We start from the raw sequence: 18,971 nt of genomic DNA on the forward strand, positions 1-18,971 counted from the left end.
AATTATAATAATAAATTAAAGATAATTTAATAGCTTTGCGATTATGTTTTAATCACCTACATATTTATGGGCAGTTAGTATCGCCCGACTCTCATTACACGGGTACTATGCGTCTATACTGCACGTATAGCTTAGAATCTGTGGTATACTGGTATCTAGCCGGACGACACTTGGCCGATATTAGTTTCTTATCACCTGAAACGTATTCCGAGGCATAGTATGAAGATAAGGACACGAGACTTCGGTTTTCGAACACGACTTGCGTTTTGTTTTTTAATTTATTCTTCATCCTTTTGCGGTGGTAATAGTATAGTGTTGTCTATGTTCCTTTTTGAGTAAAGTTGTTTGTTTTCGTAATCCGTTCAGTGTCGACTGCTATGCGGTTCCTGAATTCTTTTGTACAACCTCACCAGCTGACCACATCGAAAAATCGGGACTTCGGCCGTCGTCGGCGCAGAGAATTCAGCTAAAAATTGCCCCTCGTTTTTATTTGCAGCAAGTTTTCGACTTTTTGCACGCAATATTATGCGCATCAAGAGCGTTGGCTTAAGTATTAGGCACCATGCGTGTCTGTTAATCATCATTAATGTTTTAATGTGAGTATAAATAAATATTATTAAATTATATTGTTGTGTCACGTTGTAATACATTTTTTTGTTTGTGCTTATTTCACGAGAGTTTGATTTTATACTATGATTATAATAAGTGTAGGTAGTTGATCTAGAAAATTTTTGTATGTATATCGCATTCACCAAGTGTTATCGAATTTTTCTTGAAAAAGATTATGTAATGTTATAAATTAATTACACCATATGGTTAACTTTTTGTAAAATTTAAATAATAACACAATCTTGTTGGACTATGAAGCATTAATAAAAAAATAAGAGTAAAGTTTAGTTTAAATTAAATTAAGTATTTTTATTATTATTTATTACAATTAGTAGTATTATGATAACTTATATACTCGACAGGAGCTTTTAAACATTTATTATATTTTGTTTTATACTTTTTTATTGCTGGTTTTGAAATCATATAATCATTTGAAAATTACATTATGTTCTATTTTGATGTGAAAATAATAATGAATGATACTTGTATTAAGTCAGAAAACATAATATACTGACATCATCCAAAAATAAAAGTTATTTATCATAGAATTGTTCTAGAATGAGACTTCATTACACTCATAAAATGTATATGAACATGATCAATAACTGGTGTATAATATACTGGGCAGTGGCATAACTTTAAAATTTGGCTCCTGGAGTCCCTTCATTCAGGCATTTTATAAGGAAACCTAAGGAAGAGTACATTCATTTAATAAATATTTTACATGTTTTATTATTAAAAAATAATAGTTTAATAGTTTATTATAAATTATTATTAAAAGAAAAATATTGTTTAACTTTAGGCCTGCTAAGTAAACCTGCTTGAGTGTGCCTTCTAATTCCTCTTATTTATGCTACTGATATAGATTACAGGTAATCTATTTAGTACTACTATAGTGCAGCTATAATATAATTCGCATTACATAATTAAATAAAACGTAATATTAAAAAAAAAAAAACTTTCATAAAATATAATTTTAAAAGAACAACATTTATTTCTATTTATTATATCTATTATTACATAATTTCTGTTATTTTAATACAACACTATCACAAAATTATTGTGAAAAAAGAACATTGTATACATTATTATGTTTGATTATTTGTCTATAATTTAATTGTATAGTTAAATCATTTAAAATGTATAACAATAACTAATAAGTTATAATTATAAATTATATAAACAAGTTTGCGTATTACTTGTGAGCTTAATTAGAAATATAAATGTATTAATTAATGTAAAAAACATATACAATATAACACAAAAACACCATGATAAAATAATGCATGGTTATGCAATAGTTTCATCAGTCACAGAGATAAGAAAATAACTAAATTCAAATTAAATAGAAGAACCTGAAAATTTCAATTGTTTTTTTTAAAATCGACATAGTTTATTAAAATATAACTTGATTATATTGTTGTAAATGCTAATTGTTATGTTGTGTATAAATTACCGTTGTTACAAAAAATTTACATCGTCAGAATTTAAATAATATCTTTTTATTAGAAATTTGGTGGTGGGGGGGGGGGGGCATATTCATGAGTAAAACGTTCGTAGCTAATATCATATTTCATTAGTAATGTATTGGTATTTTTATTTGATTTATAGAAAATATGATTGAAATAATATTTTTCTGATATTCTTAGTTACCTACTTTTATCGTGCACACAAATAATAGGTTAGGGATTGGATGAAAAGTTGATTAATTATTAAACTAAAATTTGTTATAATTTTTTGAATAAAACATCTTGTTAATAATTTAAATATTTTAGGCCAACCATATTTGCAGAAAATGAAAACATCTCTGTAAGTGATTATAACACATTAGACTATGATAATAATACTTCAGCCATCTTTATGCACAAAGTAAGACTTCATATATATTTAGTTAAATTATTAGTAGTTTGCATTTTAACTTATTACTTAATTAATCTGAGAAGAAAATTGAACCAAACTCATATTTATCAAACTAAAATAAAATGTATATATATTTTTTTTAGGACACGAATAAAATTGTGTCTCAAAAAAAGACGAATGTCTTCAATTATAAACATAGGTGGAAAAGTATTTTAAATCTTTTGGATACATGTAATAAAGAAATTATTTTTCCTGAAATACAACCAAATCTTGACACTGATAAAAGGTGATTATAATTTTAAAGTTTTTATGTTTTTTAATTTGTTGATATTTATAAATATTTTTTTTAAAATATAGAATAGTATCAGAAATAGAAGAAAATCTAATGACAGATAACTTTGACTCAAGCTCAGAATTTATAACAAAAGACAATTTAGCCGAAGAATTTATTTCTATTAAAACTCATATGATAGATGATGAATTAAAAGAAAGTAAATTGCAGTCTGTTGGTGTAAGTGTATCTGTTCGCAATGCTACAATAAATGAAGATATTCCATCTTTTAGAGAGTGGACTAAAAAACAATTAGAAGAAGCTGAAAAACAACCTGGTATGATCAAAATAAATAATTATAATGGCACATGTATTCAATTTAATTTCTATTATTAATTATTTTAGCTACAAACGAAACCAAGTATAACCACAATAAAAAAATATTGAAAAAAAATTACGCATCACCCGAATGTGGTGCTAAAGTAGTATCTACAAATCCTGAAGCAAAATATCCACACTTATTATTGACAAAACATTCTGATGAATATTTATTAAATTTATGTAAGAGTACTACTTGGTTTGTTGTTGAATTGTGTGAAGCAATTCAAGTGAAAAAAGTAAGTAAAAATCATGTGTCTATGTATGTTATAAATTATATTTTAATTAAATTTTTTAGATTGAATTGGCAAATTTTGAATTGTTCTCATCTACACCAAAAGAGTTTTCAGTGTATGTTGCTTCTCGACTGAATGCACGTGTATGGTCGCCAATTGCTAATTTAGTGGCAGAAGATGTGCGAGTATTGCAAGGTTTTATTTTGAATACAACAGATGAAAATGAATTTAACAAATATATTAAAGTTGAGATACATTCACACTATGGAAAAGAACATTATTGTCCAATATCAGTATTTAATGCTTATGGATTATCAGAAATAGAAGTATGATAAATAGATATTCATAAAAATATAATGAATAATATCTATGTATTTTTATTTTAGGTGTTAGAAAGATCAGATGAAAATGGATTAGAAATTAACATAGCAGAAAACGAAGATGCTGATGATTTGGATGCATTAAATGAGGAAATTCAAAATAACCAAAATAAGTCAATGGACAGTAAAAATACATTGCTCGACAGTGCTCGTGTTGCAGTGATGTCAATTGTTAAAATAGCTGCAGATGTGTTAGATATTAGGCAAAAAAATACTAATAATTTGTCTAATTATACATCAAATGATAGCATTGATAATATAACAGAAGAAGTCCAATTTTCAAAATGTATTACTCCTGGATACATCATGGTCTGTCACAGTTGTAATGACACGTTTTATAAGAAGTTAGTTTTATATTTTTAATATTACTCATGAGAATTAAAAATAATATATTTTAATATAATTTTTTGTAGAATGTTTGACACTATTAGCTGCGAAGCAGATCATTTAACCGAGATGTATCAAAATCGGTACATCCACAATACAATAATGAATAGTGATGCGTGTGTAGAATTTGGATTAGATTTTTTAACTATAAAAAAAAAATCTCAACGAAAAATCCCTTTGATTAGTGATCAAAGAAAAAAATTTATCCTATCGATTTTTTCACGTGTGAAAATAGCTGCATTATGTAATACTTTGGCAATTGTGCACAAAAAAATTGTATTGAATAAGGCTAAACGTGTTTACATTAGTGAAAACTTGATTATCAATTTGCAAACATCGATTCCAGATAAAAATGAGTCAACTACTAACAATAGTTTTACAAAACCTCAGCAATTAAAAAATGACACCTCTAATTCTGACACAATTAATGATCATAAATCGACAGTAACTAGTTATATTGAACCTATAATTTCTCAGATATTACCAACAAAAGTATTTTCAAGTTCAGACGGAGATTCTGGATCATCAAACAAATATTATGTTAAAGAATCTGCGACAGTCATTAATGAAAATACAACATTATCTTCATCATTACATACCGAGTTGAATTCAACAAATGAAGTTCCTATTCCAAGTTCTACTCAATGTATGTTATTATCTGTTCTTTATATTATGCTTATCTAATCATTAAATAATTTTTCAGTTGAAACTAGTTATATTGTAGAAAAACCGATAGATTCTGAATCTCAGAATAATATTGAAACAAACGTTACAAATGAAGGAGTGTTAGTTGAACCACCCTCAGATACGTTTGATAGTTTTTTCAAAGATTTTGAGGTCGAAGAACATGATCATGACAAATGTAACCCTACAACAGCAGAGTCATTGGTACATCATACTGTACAACCTTCAGTTCAATCACAAAATACCAAGCAATCTTTATTCATTCGCTTAGCGAATCGTATTAAAGTATGTAATATATAATAACTTCAATAGGCATTTATAATTTATAATTTATAATGAAACACAATTTATTAATTTGCTCTTAATTTTTTATAGGATTTAGAACTTAATATGTCTCTCAGTGGTGAATATTTGCAAGAGCTTAGTACTCGTTATAAGAAACAAGTTGATGATATGCAACGTACTATTTTGGAGTTAACTGAAGAAAATAGAATCAAAAGGGAACAAGATTTAAAAATGTATGGAGAAATAAAATTTCTTAGTGATCAAGTGGCTTCTCTTCAAAATTCACTCCACTGTCTAAAAACTGAAACAGAAAATTTGAACTTGGTGATTAATTTTATTTATAAACTATTTAATATTTGTTCATGTACATTATTTAGACCAATTCTTATGTTAAAATGTATTTTTGTGCTTACAGTTTTCAGTTATCGTTCCTGAAAGCAATCCTCTTAAAATTGGAATAATTTGTTTATTAATTTTAACATATATACTTCTTAGAATGACGGGTATTATAGGAAAGAAAAATCAAGAATTAGAATGGAAAAATTCTAATACAGGATCAGGTGCACGTAGGCAGTCTACCAATGATATTTTATCAAATATTAAAGAGAAGCATCGACGTCCTAGTGAAGAAGCATTATTTTCATCTGGTAAAAACACATTTACTGTTGTTACTTAATTATTATAATGAATAATAATACCTTAACAAAAAAAAAAAAAAAAAATCGTTTAAAATGAGCTTAGTATGATTATAAAATATATTTATTTTATATATATGGAGTATATTATTTTGTGAATAAAATACTTCACTCGTTATAATTATATGATTACAATTTAAGTTTCAAATAATAACCAAGGTCTAAAAATAATATTAACTGCTTTTATAAAAAGACTTATTTTAATATTTAAATTTTCAAAGAAAACTTTTAGTATTTTAAATATAATATGAGCATATTGTTATTAATTATAAATATTTATTTTAACAGTAAACCCAAACTATAAACAATACAGTTGGTAACTATAAAACATTTTTTAAGATAAACAAAACCAAATTTTTTTTAAGAAATAAACTGTAAAATGGTTAGAATTTTAAGTAAGAAATAGATCATTAAATGTGAAATATTTCTAAAAAAATGTATTAAAATTTTTATACAATGTATTATTATATAATTTAAAAATAATTAGCAGTTTCAAAAATTGTAAAATATGTAAAATTTAATGTAAGAATTTACTGTTACGTTTAAAATGAGAAAACATCCTAATACAGCATAGTAGAATATTATTTTCTTTATCATCAATTATTTTTAAATGAATATTTTAGTATTTTTGTTTTTACATAAAGACTATATACATTTTATTGTGACAAAATAAGTATTAACTAACTAATACAATTGTTATATTGTCAATAGGAACCACCCATCAAGATTTATTAATTCGAAACAACAATGGAGAAAATACAAAAAACGAAAAAAAACGTAGAAAAAAGAGAAAAGAGCTTATTTTGAAATCAAAGTCAAATGCAATTAATCTAGAAGCGGGTGGTGTCGATAGTAATATAAAACTAAAATTAACCTCTAATTTCTCTCAATCAAATCGAAGAGCTTCCTCGTCTGATCTTACTACCTGCAATGGCTCGACACATGATTTCATAAAAACTGCACTGTCAGTTAGAAATAAACGAATGTCTGGACCATTGCAACATACCCTAAGTGTCCTTGATTCCAATACAAACAAAAATACAACTGAAACAAAGTCAAAAAGTATTAAAACTTTTTTGAAAAAAATATTTTAGACTCTTAGATTAGCATGTAATTAAAATTTTGTTGATTATATTTGTTAACTATTTATATGTTTTGTCCTGTGGTATTGTGGAACTGATGTTATCTATTTATCAATATATGTTAACATATTAAAATATTATTTAATTTGTTTATACTACAATTTATGTATTTATGTGGTTTATTACAATTTAATTTTTGTTGATGATTGACTATTACTAGTGTAGTCAATTTTATCTATATATTTTATTATAAATATAAGGTTTTGTACAGTTAAAGCACAAAGATTAGGTAATGTAACTCATATTTAAGCATAATTAACATTATTGTATCTGAACTATTTTTATACACTATATTAAAATGTTAAAATGTATTACATTTACATAAATTACAATTACTTTATATTTTTGAAGATATACATGAACAATTTTAATAGTAAAGTACTTTTAAATATTTTAAAGAGAAATAAGTATATTAAGAATATCATTATTTACTTATTAACTTCAGTTAATATAGTTATTTTAGTTAACATATTCTAAACAAAATTAATTTGTATATTTAAATTTCATAAATTATCTTGAAACATGAAAATAATTAAGCACAAATGTTTTTTTATGCTAGATTTGAATTAATAATCACTAAGTATAGATTTATAGTTTTGCATAATTTAAATGTGAAATACTGTTTTATATCAATTGAGTTTTGACACAAAAATTTTTACCAATAAATAAACAATGAATTTGAAATGGTTTCTATACATTTTTTTCATATATTTTCAGATATATGAAATTTAATATGAATTATATTATTATTATTATAAACAACTATATCGTATTTTTTTTTTTTTATTATTTGCCAATATTTTACAATTTAAGTTCATAACAATTTCACTTATCAATATTTAGTAGGTTAATACTGAACAATCAGCATTAAAAAAAAAAAAAAATGTGCATATTTTCATTTTTTTTATTATCAGTTATGTATTTAGAGTACACCAATTACCTATATTAATGAACAAAAAACTGATTAATACGGTTTAATTGAGTTTAAATTAAACTATAACCATATGATAAAGTTCACTAGTTAAGACCATATTATATTAATTTTTTTTTATATATTATTTAAGTAATGACTGGTTACTTGGTCACTCAACTTAATATAAATACTTATGTTTGTTAGTTGTACTATTCTGTATACATTAGTTATTAAACAAAATAAGTAACAAGGAGTGTTTTATTATCCATCATTAATTAATTATTAAAAAGCTTTTCAGTATAGTATCTAAATCAAGTTCTTCACTTTGCTTTTGCCGAGTCATACGTGTAGCTAATGACTTATCATTAATTGTCAAACTTTTCATCGCTTTTGGATTTGATTTTTGTATTATAGGAAGAGACATTTTACCATTATTGCATTTAAAAATGTTAATTTTTTCACAAATTTCTTGTTTCTTCTTTAATAATTTATCATATTTACAGTTTATGGTAGTTATTTCATTACTAAATGAAGATTCAATAGATAAATCTTGATATTTTTTCTGTTAATTAGAAATTAATATTTTTTATGAAACAGGTTTTTGATATTATTATATTATTAACTTTAGGTTCCCAAATTATGTTTTGTTTATTGAAGTACAATGGAATTTATAGTTGAATTAATTGAAAATCTATGTACTAAAATACCTATGAGAGTTTGAATTGATATATCTATTAAAAATAATATATGTATATACCATAATTTGTTTTTGGTCTGTATCCAAATACTGTCGTATTTTAATAATGTTTCCAAGAACATTTTTTAACAATTTATTTTTCTGATTATTTGATCTTAATAAGTCAGTCACTATATTTTGTTGTGAGCAAATTTTATCCTGAAATAAAAACATTTTTAACACAGTATCTATATATCTGAAATGAATATTCTTAAATTTAGTACAATACTTCTAATATTCTCAATTCTTGAATAAAACGTTTCTTTGTATCTTTGGCGTCAGTTTTAGATTTAATTATCATGTGATTGATTATAGTCATATCCATTTGGTCTAAAAATTTCCAATCCATTTCAGTTTTAAATTTCTTAACCATTTCATCTTTAATAGCTATTTTAATATTTTTTAAAATATTCTCCATTTTAGCTATTTCAATGCGATCCTTTTTTGCACATAACTTTTCTTTTTTTAAAGTACTAATTATTTCTTTTTCCTCTTTTTTTAACTCCAATGATCGATTTGATAAATCTTGTAAAACATTTCCATATAATAAGATACTATTTTTCAATGATTTAGCTTTGGAGATTTGAGATTTATTTAATACAATTGTGGTATAAATATCATTTAGTTTTAATTGCTTTTTTATCTGTAAAATTCAAACAATCGTAAAAATCAATAAGCAAACCATTATAAATAAAAAATTAAAATTATATTTTTAAAAATCATTTAACATAACTCTTATATCTACAGGGTAAAAATCAGACCCTTGAAAATTGAAAGGTTGGTGGACATTAATAATTATTACTAATCAAACTGGTGAGAATTGATTACCATCTATACATGAGAATTACTGTATCATTTTATATATTTGATATTGAAGGAGGTATGTATTTAAAATATTGTTTTACTTGATAATAATAGTAAATTACATTTCTAATTTCTATGATGTGATACAATTGCTGAGGTAATGTATTAAAATATTAAAAATTTGATCATACCAAAAAAATTATGTACAATTATAATATTATAACATAAATGTCCAATAGATAATTATTTTGGATTTTCTTTAATTGTTGAAACTATACTGGTTTTCTTTGCACTTAAATATAAATAGGTAGTTACGTCAACTATTTTACTGGGAAGGTCATAGGTATTTATTCTTTTAGGAAATATGAGTAGGTACGATTAATGAGTTATATAGACTAATAGATAGACACATAGATCTAAAGTTACTAATAATTATTTAAGTAAAATTTTAACCCGACATTCTTCTAGCTCATTTTGAATTTCTTTTATCTCAATTTCTATGACATCAAGTTCGTCGAAAGTTAAAACTAGCTGTGCGTTAGCAATGTCCAATTTTTTTTTGTTAACCTCTATGATTTGTTCGATTTCATATTTTTTTGACCTCAACTCTAATGTTATATCAAGTAATTTAGGATCACACCCTAATGGTAATCCTTTTTCATCAAACGCTGGTACTCGATTCATTGCCATTAATGATTCACCACTTTCGTTATTAAATTCTTGATCAGATTCGTCACTTCCGTCGGATGATGACGATGAAAGGGCATCTACAATACGAATGTATGCATAAAATAATGATAGCTAATCTGGCTACGCGGGCAATGCAACTAAGAAACATAAATGATAAATTATGAAATGCATTACGTTACCATCGGCATAATCAGATTTATTTTTGGGTATTTTCAATTTCTTATCAAAAAGTTTTTTAAAATGTTTCGCAAAACCTTTATTTTCCATTTTCATACACATTTCAAAAGTATTTTGGTTGTCTATTAGCATATTTGTTTTTTTTATATTAATGTCGTTATAATAATTGATGTCATCTTGAATTCTTTGTATCTATTAGTAGGTATTAAAATTGTTATTTAATAAATACTTTATTTATGGGTAGCTGTTGCCTGTTTGTTGAGACATATTACTTGTTGAGCTTTATCATTTTGTAATTCTGTTTTAACATGAACATTGTACAGAAGTTCATCTTCGAGTAAATCAAAATCGTATAACACTAACATTTCTTCTTCTAAAGTCGTAGCCCATAGTTCAAGAAATTTAATTTCAAGTTTCATTTCGATTCGCAGTTTAATCAATTTAAATAGATGTTCATCAAACATATCAATTTTTCTTAACATGGTTTCATGCAAATGCATATGTCTGTATTTTAATTTTTCAATTATCATTTTTTGCATGATGATTTCTCGACGAGTAGACTCTTCATAAAAATATGCATTTTTATACAAAGGGCTTTTTTCAGGTTTAAAAAATAAATCTATAGGATCCAAATAATCAATTGGTTCAAACGAATTAATTAAGCTCGGCTGAAATTAAATTATAATAAAAATAAGTAATTAGGTAATTATACGTATTTCTTGTATATGGGTATATATGCATAAAAAAAACTAAATTATACTATCACTGTAGTAGTAGTAATAGTAGTCAATTATTTTGACTTCTTTCATCATACTACTATAATAATTATAAGTAGGGTTAAGATTTTGATGCAAAGTCATCTTTTTTCTAGTGTTTCGAAACGTTGGTCGTAAGTATAAAATGTGTTTTGGGTGATATTGATTATTCTAAAGTAATTTTTTTTTTTTTGTATCTTTTTGTATTTTTTGACTAAATCAACCTTAAATGTATTATAGGACATTTTTTGATGATTTTAGTGTATTTTCTTGGTTTTAAAAAAAATTTTCACAATTTGTTCATAAAATGAACGAAAATCGTTGTGATTTACAAGAAACTTTCGACAAACTGCCAACGTCTACAAGTAACAAATTATATAACACGTCAAATTATCGTCGATAACAAATATTTTACCATAGATTGGCCTTTTCACTAATGATTAAGAAAAAACAGAAGATCAAGTAATAACGTACTAATTAATAAAAAAAAAAAAAAACAAATAAAAAAATACACTTCTATAATATCATTTTTAAATTTTTTTTTCTAATTTTTAAGCTATAATGAATAAATTTAAATTCATTTTTAAAGTGTATTTTTGAGTTTTTTAAGTTATTTTTTGAGATTTTTATATCGATAAATGATAATTGTATGAAAAACAAAAATAAATGTTGATTTTTGATGTAGATGGTAACCATAGAATTTTTACATTATAACCTATTCGCAATTATAGCTAAAAAAATTATGATTGATTGTAATAATGTACCTACTATTCAAACTCTGTGATGTAGTAAATTGTATAGTTACAATAAAGTGCATTTAATATTACTTTACTATAGTGTTATACAGTATATTTCTTACATCAATAGATTCGTGTATTAGGACTTCAGGGAAATCTGATGGAGTTATTATTTCTGGATCATTTAATTCCTTTTGTATATTATTAATATCAAATTTGAATTGAATGTATTCTTGTATTAATTTTATTTTTTGTGTTTTGAGTTCAAACACTTTTTCATTAAAAGTTGTTTTTAAATTGTGTATCTATTATAGTACCTACATAAATTATAAAAATCTATTTTCAACTATTTTAAATAATGGAAAATGAACCTTTTCTTTAACTTCCATATATTGTTCAAATGTATCTTCCATTAAAATTATTTTATTTTCATTGATTTTATAATTCGATTCAGATTTTAAGTTTAAATAACCAATTGAATCTAGAGTATTTTTTAGTAATGCTTCTTCTTCGATATTATTTTTATTATCTGGCTTATTTTTATTCATGTTATGAATATTAAGAATTATTCGATTTTCAAAATCTTTTCTTGCTGAAAACTTATCTATGGTAAACTGAATCTTTTTTGGTAAAGACGAATATAGTTTACGTACATTTTGAAGAAATAATTCTGATTCAGAAACCGCCTGCATGCTATGGGTAATTGTTTTGCTTAAAACTGTCATTTCACGTCTTCTACATAATTACAATAATAAAAATTATTAATTTAAATAAAGTTTAGATATTTAATCTAAAATAATTTAAATTTATTTTTGTTACCACTATAAAATTAAAACTGTAAAGACCTTAAAAAGTTTACGGCTATTATTTTCTCTATAGGCTTAGCTGTTGTAGTGTAATGTATAGATTTATTAGTTAGTATTTTATTATATCGTGTTTAAATATTAAGAAACTATTATTTACTTATCTAAACCAATTAACAATATAAGGTGTACAACCGATGAAAATGTATTACAATTCAAAATCCTTCGTGAGATTAAATAGAAAAGAAATAGTAGCAAAAAATATAATATTAAGTTTTTTTTTTGTGATATCATAACTGAAATTAATTACTTACCGTCGTTTTGGATGTTTCTTGGATAAAAATTCATTTACTAAACTAATAAATATATTATTATTTTCCGTTTTGTGGTATATCGTTTGAACTCCTGCATCTGTCCTGTAAGTATTATGTTTAAAATATAGGTATAAACAATAATAATATATAAAAAACATCCATACAAAATTGCTGTAACTTTAAACTTATTGGTTAAAACGTTATCGACGAAATAATTTTTGACATTTTTAAGAGCTAATAAACTCTTTTCATAATCGAACGCTAGTTTTAAATGTAATTTATTCATTTTAGATTGCTCTTCTTCAATAATTGAATTATTTATTCGTTCATCGATTTGAAAATAGTCGTCAGAAAACTGCAATGGTTCTGGTAGTAACTTGTTGCTGGCTAAAACTTGTTTTAAATCTTCTTTTAACTGTCTTAATAAACATCTTGTTTTTTCTTTTTCGAGATTAGTTAAGGTCAATGTTCTACGGGTTTTGTCCTGTATCATTTTGTCTTCCAAACATAAGTCTTTTATTTGATCTGATAAAGGATTTTGAAGTTTATTTTTCCATCTTTCATTGATAATTGTTTTGGATATGTGATGATCATTTGTTTTATGGTAAGACATTTTAGTAAATTAAAGTTGTATAACTTTTATATTAAATTTATCAATAGGTATAAGATTACCTGAGACAAGAAATAAATAGAATAATAAAAATTAACAATGCTTTTCTGTTGCTTAGTGAATAATTATAGCGTAAAATATATTAATTGTATCTATACGTCAATTATTTTCGATTTATTTTTTTCTTATTAACACATAATACTATAATAGTATCCATTGAAATACTAATAGTAATTTAATACTGGTAATACAAATTGATAGTCTTTTATATTACAAGATCATGGTTACACGGCGTTCTAGATAGGCAATTAAGTTATATAATAGTAATGGTTCTATTATTCCGGTATTATAATAATTATTATAATATTAATAAAAAAACAATGTTAGTGTGTGTGTTTGTAAGGATCTACGGACGAGTCTATCGTGTTCATCATTGATCTGGAATTTGGTACATTGGTAATCTGGAGATATGTACTTGGAAGTTAATTTTTTTAATTTTGTATTTTAAAAAGGATTCACATAGGATTTGTTGGCTTATGAAAAATATTTCATCATTTATTTATTTATTTTTTTTATTAGGGGTTTCTATTGGTTATAGTAAAAAAAAAAATATTTTAATAATATAATCATATATAATTTTGTACTTGTATTTTATACTTGATCAAAGTAACCCAAATAAGTATGTTAAAAATATGTATAGTGAACATTTAATTATTTAATGAAGTTTAAGAAAGGGTAAATCTACTGGCATTATTTAATTTTTCACGTGTAACGCCGTGCAGGATAATCTTTAGAATATAATTAATAAATTAATACTTAATATATGAAATCAAAAGCCTAAAACGGATCACTCTTCTGTAATTTCACAGTTTTTGACCGATTTTCATGAATCTTTCGTCAAATAGATACAGTAAAATTCATATTTTCATAGTCTACTTTATATTTTTCAATAGATAAATATTGAATATAATACAAAAATCTATCATTCATTTATATATTATAAATTATAATATATGTATATAATATATATATATATTATTGTCATTGTTTACAGAAAATAAAATAGTTATAAATTGTTATTTGTTGATTAGTTATAAATACTTCACAATTTTTTTTTTTGTGAACTCTAGATCTGTAAAACGGTCTATTGCCGAGTATAGTCTCAGTACGTCCTTGAATTATAATCATCGATTATAAATATTAGTATAGCATCATGGATTAAAGATTATAACAAGTGGTATAGATATAATTTACCATGGATTGTAATATTAATACTTTACTGTTTTAAATTAAATTAATATTGTCTATTCACCTCAGACTTCAGCATTCAATAGGTGCGATGGCACTACCATCATCACATGTACGTACTTTGAATTTTAAGTTGTAATAAAACAACCATAACCTGTAGTTATTGTATTAAACATAATTTTGGTAAGTAGTTTAAATTTTATAATTTACTTTATAGTTAACATTGTACGTTCAAATTATTTACCTCCTTGATCAACCTAATATAGTATAGTACCAGTAAAATACTTTTTTTTAAATATCTGGTAGTAACTTATAATATTATTTATTTTTAGAATATTTAAGGAATTATTAATGATTTTTATTTGAGATAATTTCAACCTTTTGATAAATTTAAATATTTCTTAATGAGGAAAAAATCAATGGCGATACAAAGCTATTAGCTAGATCTGTAAATTGTGTTTAAGTGTTTTATAAATGTGTAATAAATAATATATGTAGTAAAACAAAAAATCCGCTTAAATAATTTATTTAACTTAAATTTTTTTTTTTTTAAACCATAATATATTTTTTTAAATTGGCGCTTATAAGATAAGTCATAACTAACATATTTCATACATATTTTGTGAAAAAAACCTTAACAGTACGAGACCATTTCATCTATGATAAATGAAAATAAGCGTGTAAAACAAATTAACGTAAATTTTACCAGTACTATATATGGTTACATTTACATTTTTTCATGATTTGTCTATTAATACTTTTTTTGGTTTAGAAAGAGGGGTTGTTGAACACTAAACCTCCTCTGCAATCATGAAATCAAAACTAATAGGCACTGAGAAATGAACTAATATAATAAATAATTGTCTTGGAATATTATAATATAATATATTTAATTTAAAATCACTATAATTTCAATCTTGTCTACATTATCATTAACACTATACAAAAGCAATTTATATTATATCATCAATATTATATTAACTTAACAACTAGCGACTTTACACAATTAATACACACATAAAATAATAATAATAATAATAACATTAATTATTATTATATAATAATCATGGTTTAATTACAGATTTTTAGCTTACAATTAAATGAAATAAAATAATGTACCTATAGATAATGTTATAAATCCGAAGATTTGAATACGATAGTACTAGCAGTATTATAATATTAAATTATGTATACCCACACAACATGTATTATTATAGCATCTAAGTAGGGATGATAAACTTATGTTTCAGTATTATATCATATTATCCGATGATCTAATGCAAATAAAAACAATAATGTGAAGTAAAATTTTATGGCATAGAGTTAAATCGACGGAAATTAACGTGTATTACCTACCGTTACATACGAGTATTAATGACAATATTTAAAAACCAAAATATAATATACTTGTATTGTTATTTGTTATGCGTAGTAAATGAGCATGGTGGGTGGAGATTACTTTATATGAAACCTATTTTAAATTCCACAATATTGCGTGTGTGTTCAAGACACTTTTAATACCTATTTGATAACGAGTGGATCAGCCGTATACATACTTTAGTGTGGTTTGTGCCAGTGTGGTGTGTATCCTACATGTTAGGTTAAACCCCCATCGCTTTTGTGATTTCATGGGTACTTTGAACAACTTAAATTAAATACTTATAACGTATCAGAGTTGTGAAGGGGTTGAAAAAACAAATTCAATTCGGATCGGTGGTTTAAAATCACCACCCGTACACTATACACTACTAGTTAGTAGTTACCGATGACAACGAATGAATGCGAAAAGTAAGCCTGCCGTTTTTAAATGAGCAGGTTCTGATAATTATTTTGATGTTAATAAGTAAAGTGGTCTTTATTGTTTCACCGGGTAAAACTATTCGTCAAAACATTTTGGAAACCGTTTATTTTAATTTTAAAGTAACTAATTTAATAAGTGCCTTGCGACAAAACTGAAAATTTATTTAAAATATATGAGTTAAATTAAACTAGTAAGTTTATCTTCGTTAAAATCATTTCTTTTATGGTTATGTAAATTTTTAAAAATTATAATTTAATTGAACATGTTTTATTTGAGTGTGTTTTAAAATGTTAAAATATAATTGATTTGTGATTTTTTTATGAATTAAAATTATTTACTTTATTATTTGTTTATCAAATATTTTTGTAAAATGCAACTATAACTTACTTATTACAATAATTATTAATTATTAATGTTTGACTTTAACCTAACACCTAATTGACGGTCATATTATTTTCATTTTTTCGAATAAGCCAATTAATAAAATTAATTTCTGTTAATTATAATATGCAATAATTTTTATTCTTATATTTTTCACTATTAAACGGTTCCCTAACAATATTTAGTGTAAACGTATTTTTATTTTAAATAAAATTTATTGGCTATAGGCATTTAACAATATATTGTTTTATCGTTTTTGGCAAAAACGCACCATACTCATACATACATAATATTATCGATAGCTAGACAGATGATGATGATAGTATGTTGTTGTTATTATTATTATTATTATTATTAATATTGATAATTATAATATTGTAACAATGGCTCAACGAAATAAGGCGAACTTCATATACGTATACTTATATATATATATTATATTAAATTGGTATTACAAAATTACCGCATAACCATAACTATATACTATCACATGTTATAAGTATGATAATAATAATTATAAAAAAAAAAAATACGATGAATAAACGAATGAAGATCTATGTACGTTTTTAGAGTTTTGAGTTTTTCATTTATACGATACACAGAATGTACCGCATTAAGTATTATTGGCATTATATTGTACTTATCTATACAGGCTTTAATTTATTATAATATAATATGTGTAATGGGTGTATTAATTAAAGTCTACGATATGGCGCGGTAGACTTTATTAAATGATATTAAATAGGAGAACATCCCGCGAAGAAATTTTACAAAGAGAATCGAAGAACACAATATATATTTAGTTTACAACATTATAATATGATTATAATAAGTAGGTAGATAACGTATGGGTTGACTATATTAACAAGGATGAAATGTGTCTATTATTATAATATGATTTTTCCCTTACATTATTATAACATATTATGTGTTATATATATTACATAAACAAAATTGTTGAGCAATTATTTATTTTGTTTGTAACTTAAAAATACAAGAAAAACTATCTAAGCCCTAAATAATATGTAAAAAAAAAAAAACAAAAAACCAATAATATATTACACAATGGACAATTTTTCACATATTTCATGGGTCTAATAAATAAAAGTAGTATACTACATATAAAATACATATTTATATGATAATGTTTTTACAGTTGTATACCTATCACTAAGTATAATATACGAGTACCTACATAATTTTGATTTTAGATTTTTTAATTGATTAATTAAATTACTACAATAGTTTGAAATCAGTGTTTTAATGTCGATAACCACCAGCTATACAGTTAAGTACCTAATAGTATGAGGTGCCGGTAAAATCGTTGAGATTTATATTCTACATGATCGTAGTACTCGACGTAGGTAGGTATAATTTAATTAAAAATTGGTAACCATGTGAGATAACATATCACCAGGTGGTTTTAAAATTATTTTTTGTATTTTGGCACTTGTTTTGCAAAAATGTAATTATTAAAATCAATTGTGTGCGTTGCGGGGTATGGATATTGTTATCAACATTTAATATTTAATCGTGTTGACAGGACAATGTTTTCGAAAAAAAAATAAATTGAATATAATAATGTTTTAGCTATTTTAGTAAATTTTGATTTAGTTGTAAAATATTTGAATGTGTGTGTGCGTGTTACGACGTGATTGATGCGCAAAACACAAATTTAGAATAATAACACACAATATACCTAGTTTAAAAAATCGTGTCAGTCATAAAAATAACTCGACGTGGGTTTTTGGTTGTGCAAACAAAGTTAAGTAATGATTAAATCTCATAAGTTATGACTAAAATACGCCACACGCAGGTATTAAATTACATTTTACTACACAAACTTGAATATTTGTTTAGATGAGAGATGTAATTAATCTGGCTTTGAAGTTCACTATTCGTTCGGTGGTCTGGGCCAATCTCTGAAAAGAAAAAAAACACATGACGACGGTTGTTAATTATATAGCTATTTATGTAAAGTGCTCGTACAATAATGTAAGTACGCGTACATAAATTACATTATCCCTAACAAGTAACAAACGTACCTACCTATTGTGGTCGGACATTTTATTTTG

At 24.5% G+C, this 18,971-nt stretch overlaps 3 protein-coding genes across 4 annotated transcripts in view; 1 reads left to right on the forward strand and 2 right to left on the reverse strand.

Annotated features, from left to right (window-relative positions):
* Positions 1–61: 61 nt before the first annotated feature.
* On the forward strand, positions 62–7,135 carry LOC112595108. The gene is made up of 12 exons (XM_025340199.1): positions 62–596; positions 2,385–2,478; positions 2,613–2,755; positions 2,827–3,077; positions 3,146–3,357; positions 3,417–3,680; positions 3,741–4,078; positions 4,148–4,767; positions 4,825–5,090; positions 5,181–5,414; positions 5,506–5,737; positions 6,497–7,135. The coding sequence occupies exons 1-12, from the start codon at positions 526–528 to the stop codon at positions 6,877–6,879; spliced, it is 3,108 nt and encodes a 1,035-aa protein (XP_025195984.1). The 5' UTR covers positions 62–525; the 3' UTR covers positions 6,880–7,135.
* A 976-nt stretch (positions 7,136–8,111) lies between these two features.
* On the reverse strand, positions 8,112–13,469 carry LOC112595115 (interaptin-like). Its single transcript, XM_025340208.1, is given in 11 exon segments — positions 8,112–8,402; positions 8,598–8,735; positions 8,806–9,219; positions 9,834–10,147; positions 10,250–10,439; positions 10,520–10,915; positions 11,862–12,044; positions 12,111–12,474; positions 12,585–12,619; positions 12,853–12,958; positions 13,021–13,469. Coding segments are annotated over 11 exon segments (2,880 nt in total).
* Positions 13,470–18,059: 4,590 nt separating this feature from the next.
* Positions 18,060–18,971, reverse strand: part of LOC112595103 (homeotic protein female sterile-like) — a 36,302-nt gene continuing 35,390 nt past the window's right edge. For both annotated transcript variants that reach the window (XM_025340193.1, XM_025340194.1), the window contains one exon: positions 18,060–18,818. In XM_025340193.1, the coding sequence (XP_025195978.1) occupies positions 18,753–18,818 (66 nt within the window). In that variant the 3' untranslated portion in view covers positions 18,060–18,752. The remainder of the gene's footprint in view (positions 18,819–18,971) is intronic.

The sequence above is a fragment of the Melanaphis sacchari genome, unplaced genomic scaffold, assembly GCF_002803265.2.
Source record: "Melanaphis sacchari strain LSU unplaced genomic scaffold, SCAv2.0 Contig257_pilon_pilon, whole genome shotgun sequence".
NCBI classification, from domain to species: domain Eukaryota; kingdom Metazoa; phylum Arthropoda; class Insecta; order Hemiptera; family Aphididae; genus Melanaphis; species Melanaphis sacchari.